Source organism: Osmerus mordax, chromosome 17 (assembly GCF_038355195.1).
Source record: "Osmerus mordax isolate fOsmMor3 chromosome 17, fOsmMor3.pri, whole genome shotgun sequence".
Taxonomy (NCBI): Eukaryota; Metazoa; Chordata; class Actinopteri; order Osmeriformes; family Osmeridae; genus Osmerus; species Osmerus mordax.
In genome coordinates, this window is record NC_090066.1 from 12,009,546 (window position 1) to 12,028,305 (window position 18,760).

General features: G+C 42.7%; 1 protein-coding gene across 2 annotated transcripts in view; it reads right to left on the reverse strand.

Annotated features, from left to right (window-relative positions):
* scube1 (signal peptide, CUB domain, EGF-like 1) overlaps nucleotides 1–18,760 on the reverse strand; it is a 145,786-nt gene that overhangs the window by 19,020 nt on the left and 108,006 nt on the right. Inside the window, exons 7-8 of one of the 2 annotated variants that reach the window (XM_067254643.1) lie at nucleotides 15,612–15,701; nucleotides 2,264–2,380 (exon numbers count right to left, since the gene is read on the reverse strand). In XM_067254643.1, the coding sequence (XP_067110744.1) occupies nucleotides 2,264–2,380; nucleotides 15,612–15,701 (207 nt within the window). The remainder of the gene's footprint in view (nucleotides 1–2,263; nucleotides 2,381–15,611; nucleotides 15,702–18,760) is intronic. The other variant, XM_067254644.1, reaches the window with a different exon arrangement.

An 18,760-nucleotide genomic window follows, 5' to 3' on the forward strand; every position in this document is an offset into this window, starting at 1 on the left:
ACACACGTCCATAACTCATCCACCCCCCAACAAGCACCTTCTAATCAAACATCTGGAAACGGTTCACAAACACTCCCCCCCCCTCTCTCTCTCCACCCGCACGAGAGCATTGTGGTGAAACACCTCCTGCATCAGTGCATCTGTCATTGGAGAGAGGGAGAGCTGCCTTGTCTGTCAGGGCAGATGAAAGAGCGTTTATCAGACACGGGGGATTTAAACATGTCCTAAATAGTTTATTTTGAAATGATTATGTTAGAGGGGCCAGACAGAGCATGTCCATGTGGACCTGGCGCCCCGCTGAACACACACGCACGTACACATGCACTCACACAGGAGAAGGAAATTAGACCACCTCACAGTGAAGCGCTTTCCTCCCCCACTAACAACTAACAACTACTTTCAGAAAACCACTAAACACTAAAAATCTATGATACGATAGTCTATACAACACAATCAGCCATGTCTCAATAGCTACGAAATGGAGTTACAGTGTGTACAGTGTTTGTGTGTACAGTATATGTGAGTGTGTGTGCATACCTGTGTGTATGCATAAATGTAAAAAGGAATGCGTGCTCTGTGTGTCTTTGTGAGCGCGTGCATGCCTACCAGTAGCAAATGGCAGTATGTTTTCCTGCCAAGGTACCCAGGTTATGGAGAGTGATAGATGTCCCTCGGCCTACATCAGGCCCATCAGGTGGGATTTATGGAGCCCAGGGGCTTTGCTTAGCTAAATTATCTGGGCGGGACACAACCGGACTGTGGCCCTATCCATCTTCTCCATTCAACTCTACCCTCTCCCCACCTCCGCCCCCTTCACAAAGATTTTTTCATTATTTTGCATCATAAATGTCGGGCTGTCAGATGGGCCACAAATCAACATACAGACAGACAGACAGACAGGGTGGAAATCCTTCAAGCTGCAATGGAAAAGCAAATGTTCTACTCTGGTATATTGCTACTACTCTGTTATACTCATAGACACAGTCTGGTAAGATACAGAACATACTGTGTGAGACTATGTGATGTGTTTCTCTAACGTGTAGCACTATCTCAGTGTGTGTGTGTGTGTATGCTTGCATTTATGTGCAAGCATACACACATGTATTTGTGTGAGTGAGAGACAGAGCACCAGCGTGGGCCTCACTGTTCAAACAGCTCAAAGTTTGCCAATGCCCCATCTGCATGCTGGGCATAGACAGTATTTCACACACCCACATGTCACATTCTCCAACTGTGACGCCAGATTCACACACTCACACACACATACACACACACAACAATGAGTGCATGGGTACATACAAAACAACGCACAATGATAGAATTGCACTCACAGAACTTGACCCAGACATACAGTTTCAGTTTCAATGTTCGCGTGACCCATACCTTGTTACCATGATAATGTGTAGTTCTTACTTGAACATGTCTGTGACGTGAGGTTGACCTTGGTGGTCACTTTCATCCCTCTCTCAATCTTCAGGAGATGGGGTTGGAGCCAAGGGAGAAGATGGGTTCAAATGAAAACTGAAACCTTCAGAGATAAACAAGAAGCCCTTCTAATTTGATTGAGAAGATCTAAATGAGTAACTCTCTAGCCTACGCAATCTGATTCAGTTTCCCATTGTCATACAGATCCAACGGCAGGTGTATTTCAACAGGCTGAGTTATCTACCTTGACCTCAGCAACTATACAAAGGGCAAAGGTGGACACTTCAGCCAATTGAGATCCAAATGATTTTTTCTGATAGATTTGCTTGTGTACCCTGCCCAGCTTTCAACTGGCAAGATCCTGGGGTCAGAGAGATTCAGTGCCACGTGAGTTGGTTTACAGCAAAGCCACAGACAAATCTCATCTGTTTACAGGGGTGGCAGCACAGCCACAGTCTCGGACGTCACCAGTAAGAACGCTGCAAACGGAAAGGTAGGGCAACAACAACAACTGCTACAGACCACTCATTCCCCATGCCAGAGGAAGTGAGACGGGCCATGGTGTTTGTCTTGGCTTCCAATCTTTCAGAAGGCTCTCATTCCGGCCTCTGATAACGGACCGCCTCCGTTAAATGCCTCTGTCAACGAGCACTAGCCCCTGACCGTGTGACCCTACAATAGCTCTATATATCACAACCCAAACAGTTCACCATCCAGTGCTGTCCTTTCACCTGTCTAAGCTCCAATATTGTACCCTGCAACGACAGCTTTGTCAAACAGCACGACGCGTCAAATGAAACACACTGACCCAACCAAACATAAACACACTGTCACTGACCTTTGCAGGTCTTGCCGTCGGGTTGCAGGGTGAATCCGACAGGGCAGCTACAGCGCACCCCTGTGGCGGTATCCTTACACGTCCGGTCGCAGCCGCCGTTGTTCACCGCACAGGTTTCTAGGTAAAGGGATGGCAGGAGAGGGAGAGCGAGTGATGAACAGAAAAAGAGGGGAAGGGGCGGGATGAGGTAGGATGGGGAGGGGAGGCCCGTTAACACATTGATGCTAACCCACTAACGTGATGCAAATCTAAGGAGCAGTGTGTACTGCCTGAACCAAGAAAGAGACAAAAGACAGGGGAGACAAGTTGGGTTGAGAGAGGGCTACATGCATAGAGGGAATACAAAACACACACACACACACAAGGAGGATGTATGTGTGTATGAAGAATTTTCAAATCACTATGAGAAGCCTCATGAAATTCTGGCTAGTGACCTTGTACAGTGACAGATTGTTTATAAAAAGAGAGTTCAGATACAGTTTACAGTAAATTACAAACATCATAAACATAGAGGATTCTTTGAGCATAACTAATAAGACTATGCACAGTAGACAACATTTATGTAAAAAAAATGAAACACATAAACAAATGAGGCTGATTTGATCAATATATTTTGCAGCAAATGTAGCCCAGTTTCCAAAACACGGCAAGAAAACATTTGGTCAATAATGGAAAGGTTAGCGTAAGTAAAGAGAAAACTTGAAACAGCAACTGTGTTTTTTTTTCTCCCCCCTTATAAAATCTTTCTTGCACGTGGCACTGATAAGGTTTGCACAGACTTGTGAAAATCGCCCAAACTAATCCATGAGCAAACACATCCAAACGGTGACTGAATCTCACCTGCGCAGCCTACTGTTGTCATAGTAAAGCCTGGTTCCAAGATCTCCAATAGACTGCAAGTAGTGCTGAGTGTGGCGAAACCTGACACATAACACTATATCCATATAAGGTTCAATTTAACCTTAAGTTTACGTCAAGTGAGGATTGGGGGGGGGGGGGGGGGGTCTGGTGTCTCCCTGGGTAGAGCGTGTACCACATAGGTTCGATTCTAGCCTGGGCTATTTCCTATATGACATCCCAGTCTCCCTGTCTTTCCTGTCTCTAACTGTCATTAAGAACATAAACAAAGCAGAACATGCAACAACAACAACAAAAATACTTTCAAAAAGGGTTTGGATGTCAAAAACAAATGGCCTCATTTAGATATAAACAGGTGAACTAACCTGAGAATAATACCAGGAAGTAATATTACTTCCTGGCACCTCTGCAGAGGGGTTCAGCGCGGCAGTGAGGTAAGTGGGGAAGGGGGATTAGAACCTACAGACCTACTTGACATGTCCGGCTCCACTACCTCCTAGAACATATTGCTGTTTAGAGAATGCAGTCTTGGACCATTTAGCCATTTAGTTTGGAAGGAGAGGAGAGGTATCCATCTTCCAGGGAACTTATCTGATGAAGTGCTGTAGGGTAAGACAATGGACTGCTGCCTACTTTTCACTGTGCTTCAACAACGCGTGTACACGATGTGTGTATATGTGTGTCTGTGTATAATATGTATGTGCTTTGGAAAGTGTGTGTGTGTGTATGAGAGCTGGGGTAATGGATCACAGTGATTTATAGAGATCCTGGAGGGCCCTATCATTAGACATGTGTGAGTACAGTCCTGCCTTGCGCCCCGCTCCTCCACGCTCTAGCCCCCTAGGCCAGGCACAAGCACAAGAACCCAGACATGCCAACGTGACACATACACACACTGATTGATGTGGACATACCTCCCGACTACCCCCACCCCATACACACACACACCTCTTCACAGCAGACCCCTCCTTTGCCCCCTACAGCTCCACCCACATATTTATGTCTCTTCATCCCTTCTACCACTTCTTTGATGTGTGTGTGTCCGTGGGTAAACCCTCACTCTGGGCCTCATGTACTAACGCTATTGCACCCACTTCAGGTGTATTTGTTTCGCAATTTGCCCGTAAAAGCATGGCAAGGTATTTACAAACATGCCGCACTGAGATAAAAGCGCAGACTGCCTGTCGCGGGAACTGAAAATGGCAAATTGCGCTTTTTCCGTGTCATGCATATGCATTCACGTGAGGGTCAAGGGGAAAGTGGGAGTTTCCCATAAAAATATGGGAGGGGATCCCTTACAAAAAAGAAGTATATTAAAGTATACTATAAGTATACTAAAATATGAATATTACACTTTTAGTTCACTTTTGATATACTTTTAAGAAGTATGCTTAGAAAATAGTTCACTTTTGATATACTTTTAAGAAGTATGCTTAGAAAATAGTTCACTTTTGATATACTTTTAAGAAGTATGCTTAGAAAATAGTTCACTTTTGATATACTTTTAAGTCTGCTTTGAAAATAGTTCACTTTTGTAAGAAGTATACTTAGAAAATAGTTCACTTTTGATGTACTTTTAAGTATGCTTTGAAAATAGTTCACTTTTGATATACTTTTAAGAAGTATGCTTAGAAACAGAAAATGGCATACATTTCTTCTGGAGTAGGATGTACGTTTCCTATTATTATACAGCAAAAACAGTCAAAATAATTTTAAAGTACATTACAGGTTAAATTTTTTAGATCCATCTCATTCTAATTATTCATGTCTATGAAAATCTATTATGCATTGCACATTGAATCTTTTTTGGTACTGAAGCTGTAACCTTAACTTTTCAAAATCCTGTTAAATTTGCCTGAAAACGCCTAAACAGCATACCCAAAGTAAATTGAAAGCTGTTCTTGAACCATTTGGAGTACATGCATGTAAATGGTCTCTTTTGAAAGCTGACGCTCTGAAGTCATTTCCCCTATTGTCAGGACCCCTGTCAGTCCTACTAGTGTTGAGTAATAGAAGCTTGAACACAAGGAAAGTGAAAGTTTCTATTTCCGCCTAGATTTTGTTGTGAAAACAGAGGCCTGAAGAGGCCTAGAGGTGGTAGGTATTAGCTGGAAGACTAAATTGGACCACAGGTTGAAGCCTTACCCAATTCAAATCACACACAACATAATACCACAATATATTCATATTTGACACGTTTTTATAAGAGCACACCCAGGCGTTTTGGAGACTCCAAAATGACCCTTTGTAACCAAGGTCAAATACTTAGGATAAAAAGGTATTATTTTTCATAATTGTTATCTCTAATGAAAGGTGGTACTTAGAACTATCATATACAATAGCTAAATCCCTAATTAGTATTACTGAAACACAAAAACTGAAGCATGGGGGCAGGACGCACAGACCTAGTTGGCTTTAGAGGGCTGTCAACGGGGCAACGAAGCTCCTATTGGGTCAAACAGGTGTCAATCGAAAGGGGAGGGTTCAACGGACATTTTGATGCCTTCATATCGTAAATACTCCGTTGCTAACCGGAGAAAATAACACTTTTATGTGAACAAGTTGTTTCTTCCGTCGGCTAACTTGCATAATGAAACAAAGGATAATGGCTATTCATGAATTTAAAACATTGTATTTGGACGAATTACTTTACATGGTTAGATACTTTTAACCCTTGGGAATGTACGCAGATCAAGTTTTGATGTGTTGTTTGCATACCTGGACGACACGGAACCTTTGAGGGTAAGTAGAGACGTTTGGCTTTGGTGTTGTTTACAAAGTGGTGACTGGACAAAGACGTTGACTAAACTTGTTGTTGTCACTCAATCTTGAAATGGTTTACGTATCTACAAGCACAAGAATCGTAGCTTTCCAATGATGTATAACATGTGTAGTAGTCTAAAACATTTATTTATTAACATTTAGTGCGTAGTAACTGGGGGAGGAGGGGGCAGTGTTTCGGGCCTGCGGGCGGGCCTGCACGAAAAACTGCCAAACATTCTGAAGCCCTATAATCTTATACTAATAATTATCAATTGGAGTATTAATGGAAAAAAAGAAAAAGCTACTAAAGAAGCAGACAGAAGGGTTGCATTATGCATTTGAAGGTTATACTGTCAAACTGACTGAAGAACGAAATAACGACGTGAAAAAGATAGCGTGGCTCATTGGCTGGTCAATTCCCATGATGCAAGGTCGTAAATAGTGTTAAATTTGTTGATAAGTTTGCCGTTTGTTCGAAATACAAATGGAACTTCATGAATTTCGTTTTTTAAATGTGTCTGCTTAGAATGTAGTGTTTTGTTGCATGTTCATTGTTATGGTGGTTTACCATTGTAACCATGAGTTAAATTACTGTTACGTTTCATAAGAAGAGCTGGATTCTATAAATGTTAACGTTTGCGCAGTAAACAGCTTCTTTCAGCTAAGAAACTACAGCGTAACTATGCAAGGGCCCTAGTTCTTGCTAAGTGACTTATAATTTGAGGGGCTCCTAAGCATTATAATATATAAGTAAGGAATAATTTAATTTATTAAGTTTACTTCTTGAAGTACTTGAAAGTGCACTTAAAAGTATTGCAAAGTATTTACATTTACATTTAGTCATTTAGCAGACGCTCTTATCCAGAGCGACTTACAGTAAGTACAGGGACATTCCCCCGAGGCAAGCAGGGTGAAGTGCCTTGCCCAAGGACACAACATCAGTTGGCATGACCGGGAATCGAACTGGCGACCTTCGGATTACTAGCCCGACTCCCTCACCGCTCAGCCACCTGACTCCCAAAGTATACTTTGAGGCTCTTTAGGAAGTATACTTAATGAACTGAAAGTGCACTACACAGGTTACTTTAGAGTATTCCAAAGTATACTTTGAAGTACTTTAGGAAGTATACTTGATGAACTGAAAGTGAACTACACAGGCTACTTTACAGTATTCAAAAGTAAACCTTGAAATACACTATAAGTGTACTTTAAAGTGTACTAACTGACCTAAAAAGTGGGCCAATTCAGTTTACTTAGTACAACAATTGTATATAAGTAAGTACAAAAATAGTATATAAATAAGTACACTGCTAGTATACTTTAAGTAACATGATAGGATTTTTGCCACAAGGATCACACTTTTTGAGTTGAGTGAACACGAAATCATTACGCGTTACAGATTAAACAGCCATGCAATGTTACAGTTACTTGGAAAAAATCTAAGATTACATTGAATCTCAGCGTTCACATTCCATTCCAGCAGTTGTTCAACTCCTCGCTACATTATAAATATTGGCATCAGGATCACTTCAAACAGTCATCACTGTTTTGACTTTGGTGGCTGATCCATAATAGAAAGAGAGAAGGAGGCCCATTCAATTGCACGTTTAAATGCTCGCAACGTACGGTATAGTGGGCGGAGATAGGCGCTGATTACCCGATGACCTGAAAGTTTCGTAAATACAACGTAAACTGAAGTATCACAGCGCGCGCAATCTGCGGATTGGCCATGGCGCTAATAACGCTATGTTTGCGAATGTACGTACATAAGGCCCTCTGTCTCCTAAGGAATAATTGACATCCCAAACCATTGACTATGGACCACTGTGGTATAAAATTCAGCAAGAAAGCAATTACTGACCTAACGCACAACCATAATTTGGCCCAGTATAGTGTAACATAACTAGGTTTTCACTCCGTCTTCTGAAACTAGACCAGACCAAATTCAACACAGAATTTCCTGGAAGAGAGTAGTGTTTTAGGAAAAATACATTTGTGTACAATAATGAGTTGACTCGTCGTTTTAGTTGCTCTCTAACTACAGCACCCCCTCTTCTCCCTAAAAATATCTTATGTGTCTTTCCAGCACACATATGCACACACTCAAGAACATTCATCACATGCACAAAATACACCCATTATTTCCTCTAAGACTTCACCGTGGATCTGACAGTTAGGAAGAAGAATAGAGATATTATAGAGAGACAGATAAACGAGGGATTTACAAACATACACAGTTTGTATTACTATTCTCGTGGGACTTACTATTCAGTCCTATTCCAAAATCCAGTTTTTCCTAAACCTTAACCTAAAATCCTAACTTCAACCCTAACCATAGCTCCTCAACCTAAAACTATCCCTAACTCCTAACCCCAACCCTTAATGTAATTCTAACCCCAACCCCCTTAAAACCCCTCAAAGTAGCACTTAAACTTGTGAGGACCATAACAATGTCCCCACAATATCAAATTGTCCTTGTTTTACTATTCTGGACGTGACTTCTGCTCCCCACACACACACACATCTGCTCACACTCCTCCAACCCTAAATCTGGCGCAGCATATACACACTCCCAATGAGCAGAATACACATGTTCTATTGATTAGTGTCTGATGAGAAGGGGGAAATGTGTGCTTTATTAAGTTGATTTATGCCAAGTCCTATCAAGCTCAGTGCAGTCTGTTATCTGAGTAAGCGGGGCACAATAGTCTTTCGGCAGCTAACAAGATCTCCTTCTCTTTGCGGTACCTACATTAGCTGTCAGGCAAGGCCCCAGCTGGAGATCACGCAATCTGCTCTGACGCACACAAACGGACACACATACAGACCTTCACTCTCTCCCGTCGGCCACATCTTTCCCTGGGTGACAGGTTTATTTGGACTCCTCAGGCAAGGTAGGTACTTTGCCACCTTTACCTTTCACACCTTGCCCCAATATGTCCTGCACATGGTGGCTTTTTTTAAGCTGGGACTCAGCCCTCAATACCTTCATTTCTATTGACTGAACATCAATCAATAATAACAATATTAACCTTCTATATTAACCACTCCTTTTGTCTTTTCCTATTGTATTTTCATTTTTTTGATGATAGATTTAATTGCCACCTGAGCTATCTTAATCAGCCTGGGTCTGGTGCTGTCCAATGGGCTGTGCCTTCAGAGTGAACTGCAGCAGAAGCGTGGAGACAACAAATGCTGTGTGTCTATCCTTCTGCGTGGTGTGTACACGTGTGTGTCTCACAGAAGCATGGAGTGCAGTGTCAAATATAACACAAGGCTGCTGCTCCGGCCATGGCAGAAGACTGCTGCAGGACAACCACCCTACCCTGAGGCCTGAGTGACGTGAGCCACAACACGGTCATACAAATACATACACACACATACGGCATACAGAAAGATGGACACACACACATATACAGAAAGACTGACACACACAAACACATACATGCAGAAGGATAGACACACAAACACACACCTACAGAAAGATAGACATACACAGACACGGTACTCTGACATCTGCCAAGGTTTGCATTCAAAGGGAGTGGATTAAACACCCACACACATCATGGTACACTGTATAACACAGACATGTGCGATGGGAACGTACACAGCAGCAAACATGGAGGTAAGTGTGTGAGATGAGAAGCATCATGGGAACCTTGTCTGAGAGGAACAGAGTCTGGGTCAGGCAGGGTCGAAGAAAGAGAGAGAGAAAGAGATGGAAGTAATTCAATTATGGAAAATGAGATCAAAGACAAAATAATGGGAACTGATAACAGGTTGAGAAAGGAGGAGGATTACATTTATTACCTACAATATCCCCCCCCCCCCCCCCCCCTTCAGCTTCACTGGCCAAAAGTGGACACATGTTGGGGTGAGATCAGCACCTGTAAGGAGAGGACTTGCCAAACACACACACACACACACACACACAAATACAGTCCCGTACTATACATCACTGTAGTAAAAAGTGTACAGAAGATTCCCTTGCAAAATAGTTGTTTTCCCTCAATGGGATAACATTCATAAACTAGAGAGGGTACAATTTCTGGGGAAATTGTAGGGTGTGCTTGCTTGCGTTGGTTGCAGATGGGTCCGTTTGTGAACTGGAATTTTTACAACTGATATTTCTGTATATTTTATATAAAAATGACTACTTATTATTTATAAAGATTGCATAGATTTAAAAGCATAGCCTACATTTGTTGCTGCTCATGTACAATTCAAAATACAAATGTCTAGAATGTCCCTGTACTTACTATAGTAGTTGCTCTGGATAAGGGCGTCTGCTAAATGACTAAATGTAGAATGAACCTAACCTATATGACTTAAATGTCACCTTAAGTTTTTCCCTTCTAGTGATATTTTCAAGCATTTAAAACTAACCTACTCATTGCATTCATTCATTAGGAACCCCTTTGAAATAAGCTGAACCCCCTTTGAAACAAGCTATTCTAACGTGGTCACCGGCAGTATTTAGACTAGATGGAATCGCGATTCAAACAGTACCATCTGCTAACTGAAAATATTCCCCCAAAAACATAATAAGCTTGACATTTATCTAGGGGGAAATGGTTCATTCAAAAGAAGTGGACAAGCTGACCTTGGTAAATTGTGCTACGAGCAAGCTAGCCTAGCTGCTGTTGCTATCCAAATTTCACTGAGGGGATTGTTTGAATGTGTCGGAAATGAAAAACGTTTGAAGTTGTACATACAGTTGTAAAAAAGTGTACACTAGTTGACTGAGAGACTGGCTGGATCTTGTAATATACATACATAGATTAATATGGATTAAGAACTGAGTATATAACAAGCCTGTTACTGTACCTGAGTCTGTACCTGAGCCTGTTACTTAGCTTGTTACTGAGTCTGGTACTGAGGTTCTTACTGAGCCTGTTACTGAGCATGTTACTGAGTGTTACTTAGCCTATTACTGAGCCTGTTATTGAGCCTATTACTGTTACGGAAAATGCATGTTACTGTTACTGAGCCTGTTTCCGAATCTGTCACTGAGCCTGTCACAGAGTCTCAGGGCTGCCAACTTTTCCAAAAACCTTGTGTGAGATTTGGTATTTTGGGGGGCCAACCACAATTTTCCTGCAAACCACAATTCCCCCCCAGCCCCTTTTCAGGGCTGTTAGCGCGTCTATGTTGCCTCGTCTGTTACTGTTTACAACATTGTAGCAGAGCTACATGGTTGGCGTTGCCTTTTCAGCGTGAGATATAGAAGGTGTGGCGTGAGAGCGTGTGAAATGGTTTAAATGCGTGTGTCTCACGGCCAATGCGTGAGAGTTGGCAGCCCTGGAGTCTGTAGCTATAACCAGAGCCCGTCTACAGAGAGCCTGTCCACTCACTATTAAGCCCGAATGGTACCGAATTTGGTTGCAGTTCAACCAGAATTCTATATGTAGTATATGGAGCTAGACGGCTAAATTTGTCTCTTTCGCCTGATTGTCGTTGAGTAATCTCAGATTTGATTGTAGTTTTTGCAAGGCAGTTTCTGCCTTTTGTAGATGCAAGCCTGCTGAAGATAGCCAGCATCTCGGATTTCTTTAACCAAGCCTGTTTCATTCATCATTTACATTTAGTCATTTAGCAGACGCTCTTATCCAGAGCGACTTACAGTAAGTACAGGGACATTCCCCCGAGGCAAGTAGGGTGAAGTGCCTTGCCCAAGGACACAACGTCAGTTGGCATGACCGGGAATCGAACTGGCAACCTTCGGATTACTAGCCCGATTCCCTCACCGCTCAGCCACCTGACTCCCATTTACCTGAGAAAGCGACCTCCGTTAGCCAGGCTAGTTTTGCCCGAGCCAGACTAGTTTTGCCCGTTCTCTCCATTCTACACTAAAAACGTCAGGGAGGACTGCCTTTTGTAGATACGAGCCTGCTGAAGATAGCAATGCCCTTACAAAAAAGAAGTATACTTCAAGTTTAATTTGTAAGTATACTTAAGTATAAAAAGTATACTATTATCATGGTACCTAAAGTATACTAGTAGTGTACTTATTTATATACTATTTTTGTACAAAGTAAACTGAATTGGCCCACCTTTTAGGTCATTTAGTACACTTTAAAGTACACTTATAGTGTATTTGAAGTTTACTTTTGAATACTGTAAAGTAGCCTGTGTAGTGCACTTTTATTTTATGAAGTATACTTCCTAAAGTACTTCAAAATATACTTTGGAATACTTTCAATTAATGTAAGTACTTCAAGAAGTAAACTTAATAAATGTCCATTTACTATGATTCACTATAATATTTATATGTTTAGGGGGCCCTCCAACACCACCGATCTTGCATCACTTGACGAGAACGGGGGCCCTCGCAAAGTGACACTTATTATTAGCTGAAAGAAGCTAATTCCTGCGTAGGGTCTCATGTTGCTTTAATACAGCTCTTCTTATCAAACGTAACAGTCATTTAACTCATGGTTACAATGGTAAACCAGCACAACAATGACAATTACCACGCAACAAAACACTACATTCTAAGCAGAAACAATAAAACAACTAAATTCATGAAGTTACATTTGTATTTCGAAAAACTGCAAATGTATCAGCAAATTGTAACACATTGTGGATAATTATTAGTATCGTATAAGAGTATAGGGCTTCAAAATGTTTTGGCCGTAATTAAGGTTACAGCTTCAGTAAAAAAAAAGATTCAATGTCCAATGCATAATATATTTTCCTAGACATGAATAATTAGAATATACAAGATTGGATCTAAAAAAATGTAACCTGTAATTTACTTTAAAAGTATTTAGACAGTTTTTGCTGTATAATAAAAGAAAACGTAGTCTACATCCTACTCCAGAAGAAATGTATAATTTTTCTTGTTTCTAAGTATACTTACATTACATTTAGTCATTTAGCAGACGCTCTTATCCAGAGCGACTTACAGTAAGTACAGGGACATTCTCCCGAGGCAAGTAGGGTGAAGTGCCTTGCCCATTGAATGACACAACGTCATTTGACACGGCCGGGAATCGAACCGGCGACTTTCTGATTACTAGCCCGATTCCCTAACCGCTCATCCACCTGACTCCCTTCTTATAAGTATATCAAAAGTTAACTATTTTCTAAGTATACTTCTTAAAAGTATATCAAAAGTGAACTAAAAGTGTACTATCCATTTTTTAGTACACTTATAGTATACTTTAATAGCCTTTTTTTGTAAGGGCAGCATCTCGGATTTCTTTAACCGAGTCTGTTTCATTCGTCATTTGCCTGAGAAAGTGACCTCCGTTAGCCATGCTAGTTTTGCCCGATCACTTGGTCAGGCTATTTAAAGGTATCGGTAAGTAACTTTTGTGCATGGACTAATGAAACGTAAATGTACTTGTCCAGAAATCCAGTGGCCAGAGATACTATATGATGACCTGATTGACACTCCAAGTGTATTATACCCGGGAGAAGTTCGTCTTTTGCATCCGACATGCGCAGTTGAGCATGCTTGACAGTTGTGTGACGTAGGGGGATAATTGGTATATAACTGAGCCTGTTAACTGCAAAGTAAACAAATGGAATAAAAAGAAGAGGAGCGGTGGATGAGACCCAGCAGAACAGGGCTGCTTTAGGCTCCCAAGCTTTAAAAGGGGAGTGCGGATGGTTTTAGTCTGGAATTAGGGGGGTTGGGTTGTTACCAGTTTTAGTATGATTTTAGTGGTTAGTCTGGTTAGTGATTACTCAGAGACATAGTGCACAGCAAGTGTTTAAAAAAAGAGTAATGGTTTAATTCTTTGACCTGTTCAAATGACTTGCTGTCTGTTGATGGAAGGGTCTTTGTAAATTAGACTTAACTCTTCAGGTAACTGGAGCCAAAAAATGCTTCTCCTCCTGCATAGCATACAGCAGTTTTGATGAGATGTTATTATGATGATATGTGTTTCTCACTGATAGACTCCAGGGAGACACAGTTGAGGTCAGGCAAGGACACACAAATGAGAGACAACGAAAGAGGGAGGAAAACAGGATGGAAAGACTTGGGTCCCTATTCCATCAAAAACTGTTAAAGGAAGATTTGAGACTGAGCAAGATTTGAGAATGGTCAAGATTCTCCACAAGGCAGCAACAAAAAAAATACTCAAAATACAGTTTTTTCTAATAACATAGGCATGCTTTTTACTTGACACTGCGTCCTCCTGACTGGAGATTTTATTGAACAAGGGCCCATAAAATACTTCACTATGTAAGTCTGGACAACAAATACTGGTTGTCCCCTTGAACAATTGCCCTAATCACAGCAAAATATAGAACAGATATGGATTTCTTCCTCTTGTAGGGTAAACCTGGAGACAAATTTAAAGAAAGGTTGGGTTTGAATTGAAGGGAAGTAGGGTAAGCCATACGGGATACCTCATGGAATGACTGCATGTTCAACATTTAGCTATTCTATTCAGATCACTATTGATTCAACGAAAACCTTTTGGTTGAAGCTTTCTTTGAAAGTTTATAAGCATTGTCAGAATTACAAACAAATGCTTAAGATGTACCAGCTGCATTTACATCAATGTCATGTTGTAATTTCTCTGAGTACATTGAAACATTTTGGATAGATCAGAATTACCTATTTTTCGGAAATTAAGCCGCATTTTCTATAAACCAAACCCCACCAGAATGGGAGCTTTGTGTTTGTAAATCGGAGTATAAACCGCACTGGAATATATGCCGCACTTGATACGGGAACAATGATACCAAGTTGCCAAGCAATGCACAAGTAAAGGCGATCTTACAGTAGGGTGACCAGACGTCCTCTTTTACCCGGACATGTCCTCTTTTACCCGGACATGTCCTCTTTTACCCGGACATGTCCTCTTTTACCCGGACATGTCCTCTTTTCCCAGACATGTCCTCTTTTACCCGGACATGTCCTCTTTTCGAGACCTAAAAAATACGTCCGGCAGGGATTCCAAAATCGTCCGGGATTTTGCCTCGTCGATGCAATTGCAATTGCGGAATGCAATACACTACTACCCGCCCGCCACAATGAAGTGTCCTCTTTTCACAAACTCAAATCTGGTCACCCTATCTTACAGCAGTGTGTAACACACTTCCGTTGTTGACAGCATGTCCAGAAATTAGCTAGCTTGCAAATCCTGAGATAACCTACCGAAGTTTAATTCGCCAATGTCGTTAGCGATGCTAGCTAACGTTAGTTTGCTAAGCCACTTCAAAATATAATCCGTACAACCACAAAAAAACTGTGAAATCGGGTACAAGCCGTGGCTTTATTTCCGAAAAATACGGTAGTCTATATGAGTGGACGTGCACAATAAATGTTTACACCAAATAGTAATTTGCGTCTTCAAGTAATTTAAGTACCTTGACCTTGTCCCCTATTTTAAATGTAGGCTATTTAAGGAGTGTCTGTCCTATCTTTGAAGCCTTATCTAACCGGGAAAACAACTGTTAGTTCTTAGTAGAAACCTAGAGCACGAGACATACTTTAGGTAAAGGGACAGAGAGCTGGAAGGAGTATAGCAATCAGTGTTTCAGTTTGTATTTTCACTATATTTTAGCCTATATAAAAACGATAAGCTTAGGGGTTGACCATGTTGGTAAGAAATATTAAATCAAATGGATCAATCATAAAAAAAATTTTTACAAAAAAAACGTGTACATTTAAAAAGACAAAATAAAACTACATAAAAAAGAGAGGAAAGTGGGATACAAGCACAAGCGCCATGGCAACACATAGAAAGAGGAAGAAAAGAGTTACCCATAAGTAGCCGCCGTTTCACCCGCTTGTCCACATCAGCTACTGAAGTGGCATTGAACTCAGAGCTCTCAATTGCAGCCTCATCTCTCTCTAAAACACAAGTGACAAGGGGACAAACAGTGAGCAGTAAGGTTAATGAGAAGCCCAATGTCCAATCGCCCGGCCTCAGGCCCCTGCCCACACCTCTTGGCGTATGAGTAAAAACCAAAGCCAAGAAGCAAGAAGCCATGAAGAAGCATCAAAATCCCTGTTAGTGTTAATCTCCCCAACCCAAAAAAACAAATTGAAAAACCCTGAACCCCAAAGCAAAAGTTGTTATTAAAAATCAGTGTCAGTCTTTAGCTGTGGGAGGATGAGGATTGTGTTTGGTGGAGGTCAGGGGGGGGTATTAAAAAACGAAATAATTCAATACACAATTATAATAATTAGTCGTGGTGGGGAGTGGGGAGTTTAGAAGTTTGTTGTTTGTTGCCACCGGTGCTGTTTCTGTCTTCCATACCAAACGGCCCCACAGTGTCAGCAATGATTCCCTCACAACAGCACAAGAGTACAGTACAGGGGAGAAAGAGTAATAGGAGGAGGACAGAAGATGAGCAAAAACAGTTCAAGACAAGCTGCAGAAATGTGGAAGGGGGTTGGGTGGAGGGGTGTGATGTGAGTAGGGATGTATGTGGAAGAGGTAGGGTGGAGTGTGAAAGAGGTAGGGTGAATGGGTGTAGGATGGAGGAATGTGAAGAGGGGTTGGGTGGAGGGGACAGGGTGGGGTGTGCAAGAGGTACTGTGAATGGGTGTGGAGGGGGTAGGGTGGAGGTATGTGAGGGGTAAATGGGGTGAAGGGTTTGGTGGGTGGAGGGTGCAGGAATGTAAAGTGGGTAGGATGGAGTAGAGTGGGGTGTGAAGGGGGTATCGTGAATGTGTGTGGTGGGGGTCGGGGTAGGGTGGAGGGGTGTGAAGGTGGTAGGGTGGAGGTGTGTGGTAGGGTTAGTGTGGAGGGGTGTGGTCAGAGTAGTGTAGTGTGAAGGGGTTAGAATGGAGGAGTGGGGTGGGGGTAGGGTGTGGTGTAGAGGGTGTAGGGCAGAGGGGTGTGGTGGGGGTAGGGTGTGGTGTGGAGGATGTAGAGTAGAAGTTTGTGGTGGGGGTGTGGTGTAAAGGGGGTAGGGGTGTGTTGGTATTAAGGTACAGGGGAAAGAAGGGGTAGGTTGGAGGGGTGTGGTGGCAGTTGGGTGGGATGTGGATGGGGTGGGGGGGGGTAGGACAAGAGAGAGAGAGAGAGTGGATGAGGATGATAACAGAAAGGTGAAGAGAAGCAGGGGGGGTGACAATGAGGGGAAAGCAAAACTAGGAGAGAGGAAGGACGAGGCTGTCCAAGTCACCAGATTAGAAGACTGAAGGACAAGGTGGGATAAAGATATTAAAAGAAGACAGGAGGACAACAGAAAGAGAAAAAGAGAAGGGAAAACCTGTCTCCCATCATTGGCCACAATGGGAGGAATGGGTGGGGGGTTGGGGTGGCGATTGAGAGGGCATGCAGAATAGAGGAGGTATTCTGGGGGCAGTGCTGGTTGCCTGTTTGTCTATGGAACACATCAACTGTCTGTAACAGTCAACACTGGAAAACACGTTCCCAAGCTGAAGGCGCGCGGGGGGAAGGTTTGGAGAAGGTCGGGGGGGGGGCACAGTTAGAGTGGCATGCAGATTCACAGCTGTTGGGCAGCAGTAGCAGGGTCAGAGTGTGAGAAGAGGGGGGTAAGGAGGGAGGAGCGGTAGGAGGACAGGCGCGACGGGTGTGCTCGGGACGGGCCCTGGATATCTGGGAAGATAGGGTGTCTTTCACTGGGAAAGACAGGGGAGGGGGGTGAGTAAGCTCTGAATGAGCATACTTCTATGAATGGGGGGAGCAGGGGTAGGGCACTGCCACTCAGTACAATGGGGCCTACAATCGTGTTTGATGTACAGAGTCCTCGTATGGAGCGGGAAGGGGGTTGGGGGTAGTAATTAAATTTCTTCCATCACCCTTGTTTGGCCCATTTCAACCACCCCTCTACCCCCCAACCCGTCTCCCGCCTGAACCCCACCCACCTCTCTCTGAGGCAGTTTGTTTGTTGAGGATTGGTGGACAAAGCAGAGGACTTACTGAAGTACCCTCACGGACAAAAAGAGGCTTCATGATCCTTGGCTAACGGTTAGGGGTTGTGTGTGTCTGTTTGTGTGTGTGATTCTTCATCTGCATGTGTGCTTGAGCCCGAGTCTGTCTGCAATCTAGAATAGAAGGAACTGAATATACTTAAGTGTTTTCTAGAGATAGAGAGAGGGAGAGAGAGCAGGAGAGAGGAGATAGATTAAGTGCATGTCTACGGGGGGGAGGTTGAGTAAGACTAGGTCAGGAAGGGGGGGGTCTCCAGGACCATAAAGGACTGTAGGGCAACTTACATATGGAAAGTATGGGGTAAGGAAGTTGATCTATAAAACACTATTACTAATATGTGTCAACAACACTATATAGAGCAGAAAGACAGAGGTTGCAATTAATGTAGACTTGAATTCACGGGTATAAATTCAAAACTGTAACAATGAAAAAGCAAAAAAATAAATAAACAGAGCAGACTCAGCCATGCAGATGGACAGACAGAGGACTTTTGATTAGCGACAAAGATTTGATGAGGATGAACAGCAGATACATTAAAGAAAAAGGCATGCTTCAGGGGTGGGGAGGGGGCCACGACACAGGCAATCGACTTTTATTGAATATTCATGGGAAGGGCCTGGGCTACACATCGGTTGTCTCTGGGCTGGGCAGTTATGGAGAAAGGGATGGATTGTTGAGGTGGATCAGATGCTAGTGAGGAATTTGGTGCTTGTGCGGGGGTGAGAGGTGACGGCCAGGTCTGTGTGGTTTCAAGATGTTGATTGTTCTTGTTTTTTTGTGGTCTGGAGGGGTTGCACAAAAACAGATTTTTTTTTCTGTGGCAGTATCGGTTTTTCTTTTCGGTAAGGAAGAAAGGGAAGAGAAGGAAGTGGAGGAGGTGGTGGAGTAGGGGAGGTTGTTGGGAGCTCTATGTCAGATCAGGCTGCAATTGAGATGTCTGTTCCTACCCTGCGCCCTCAGCCCGCCCAACCCCCACACTGACTCATCGTGAACATTTCTCCCT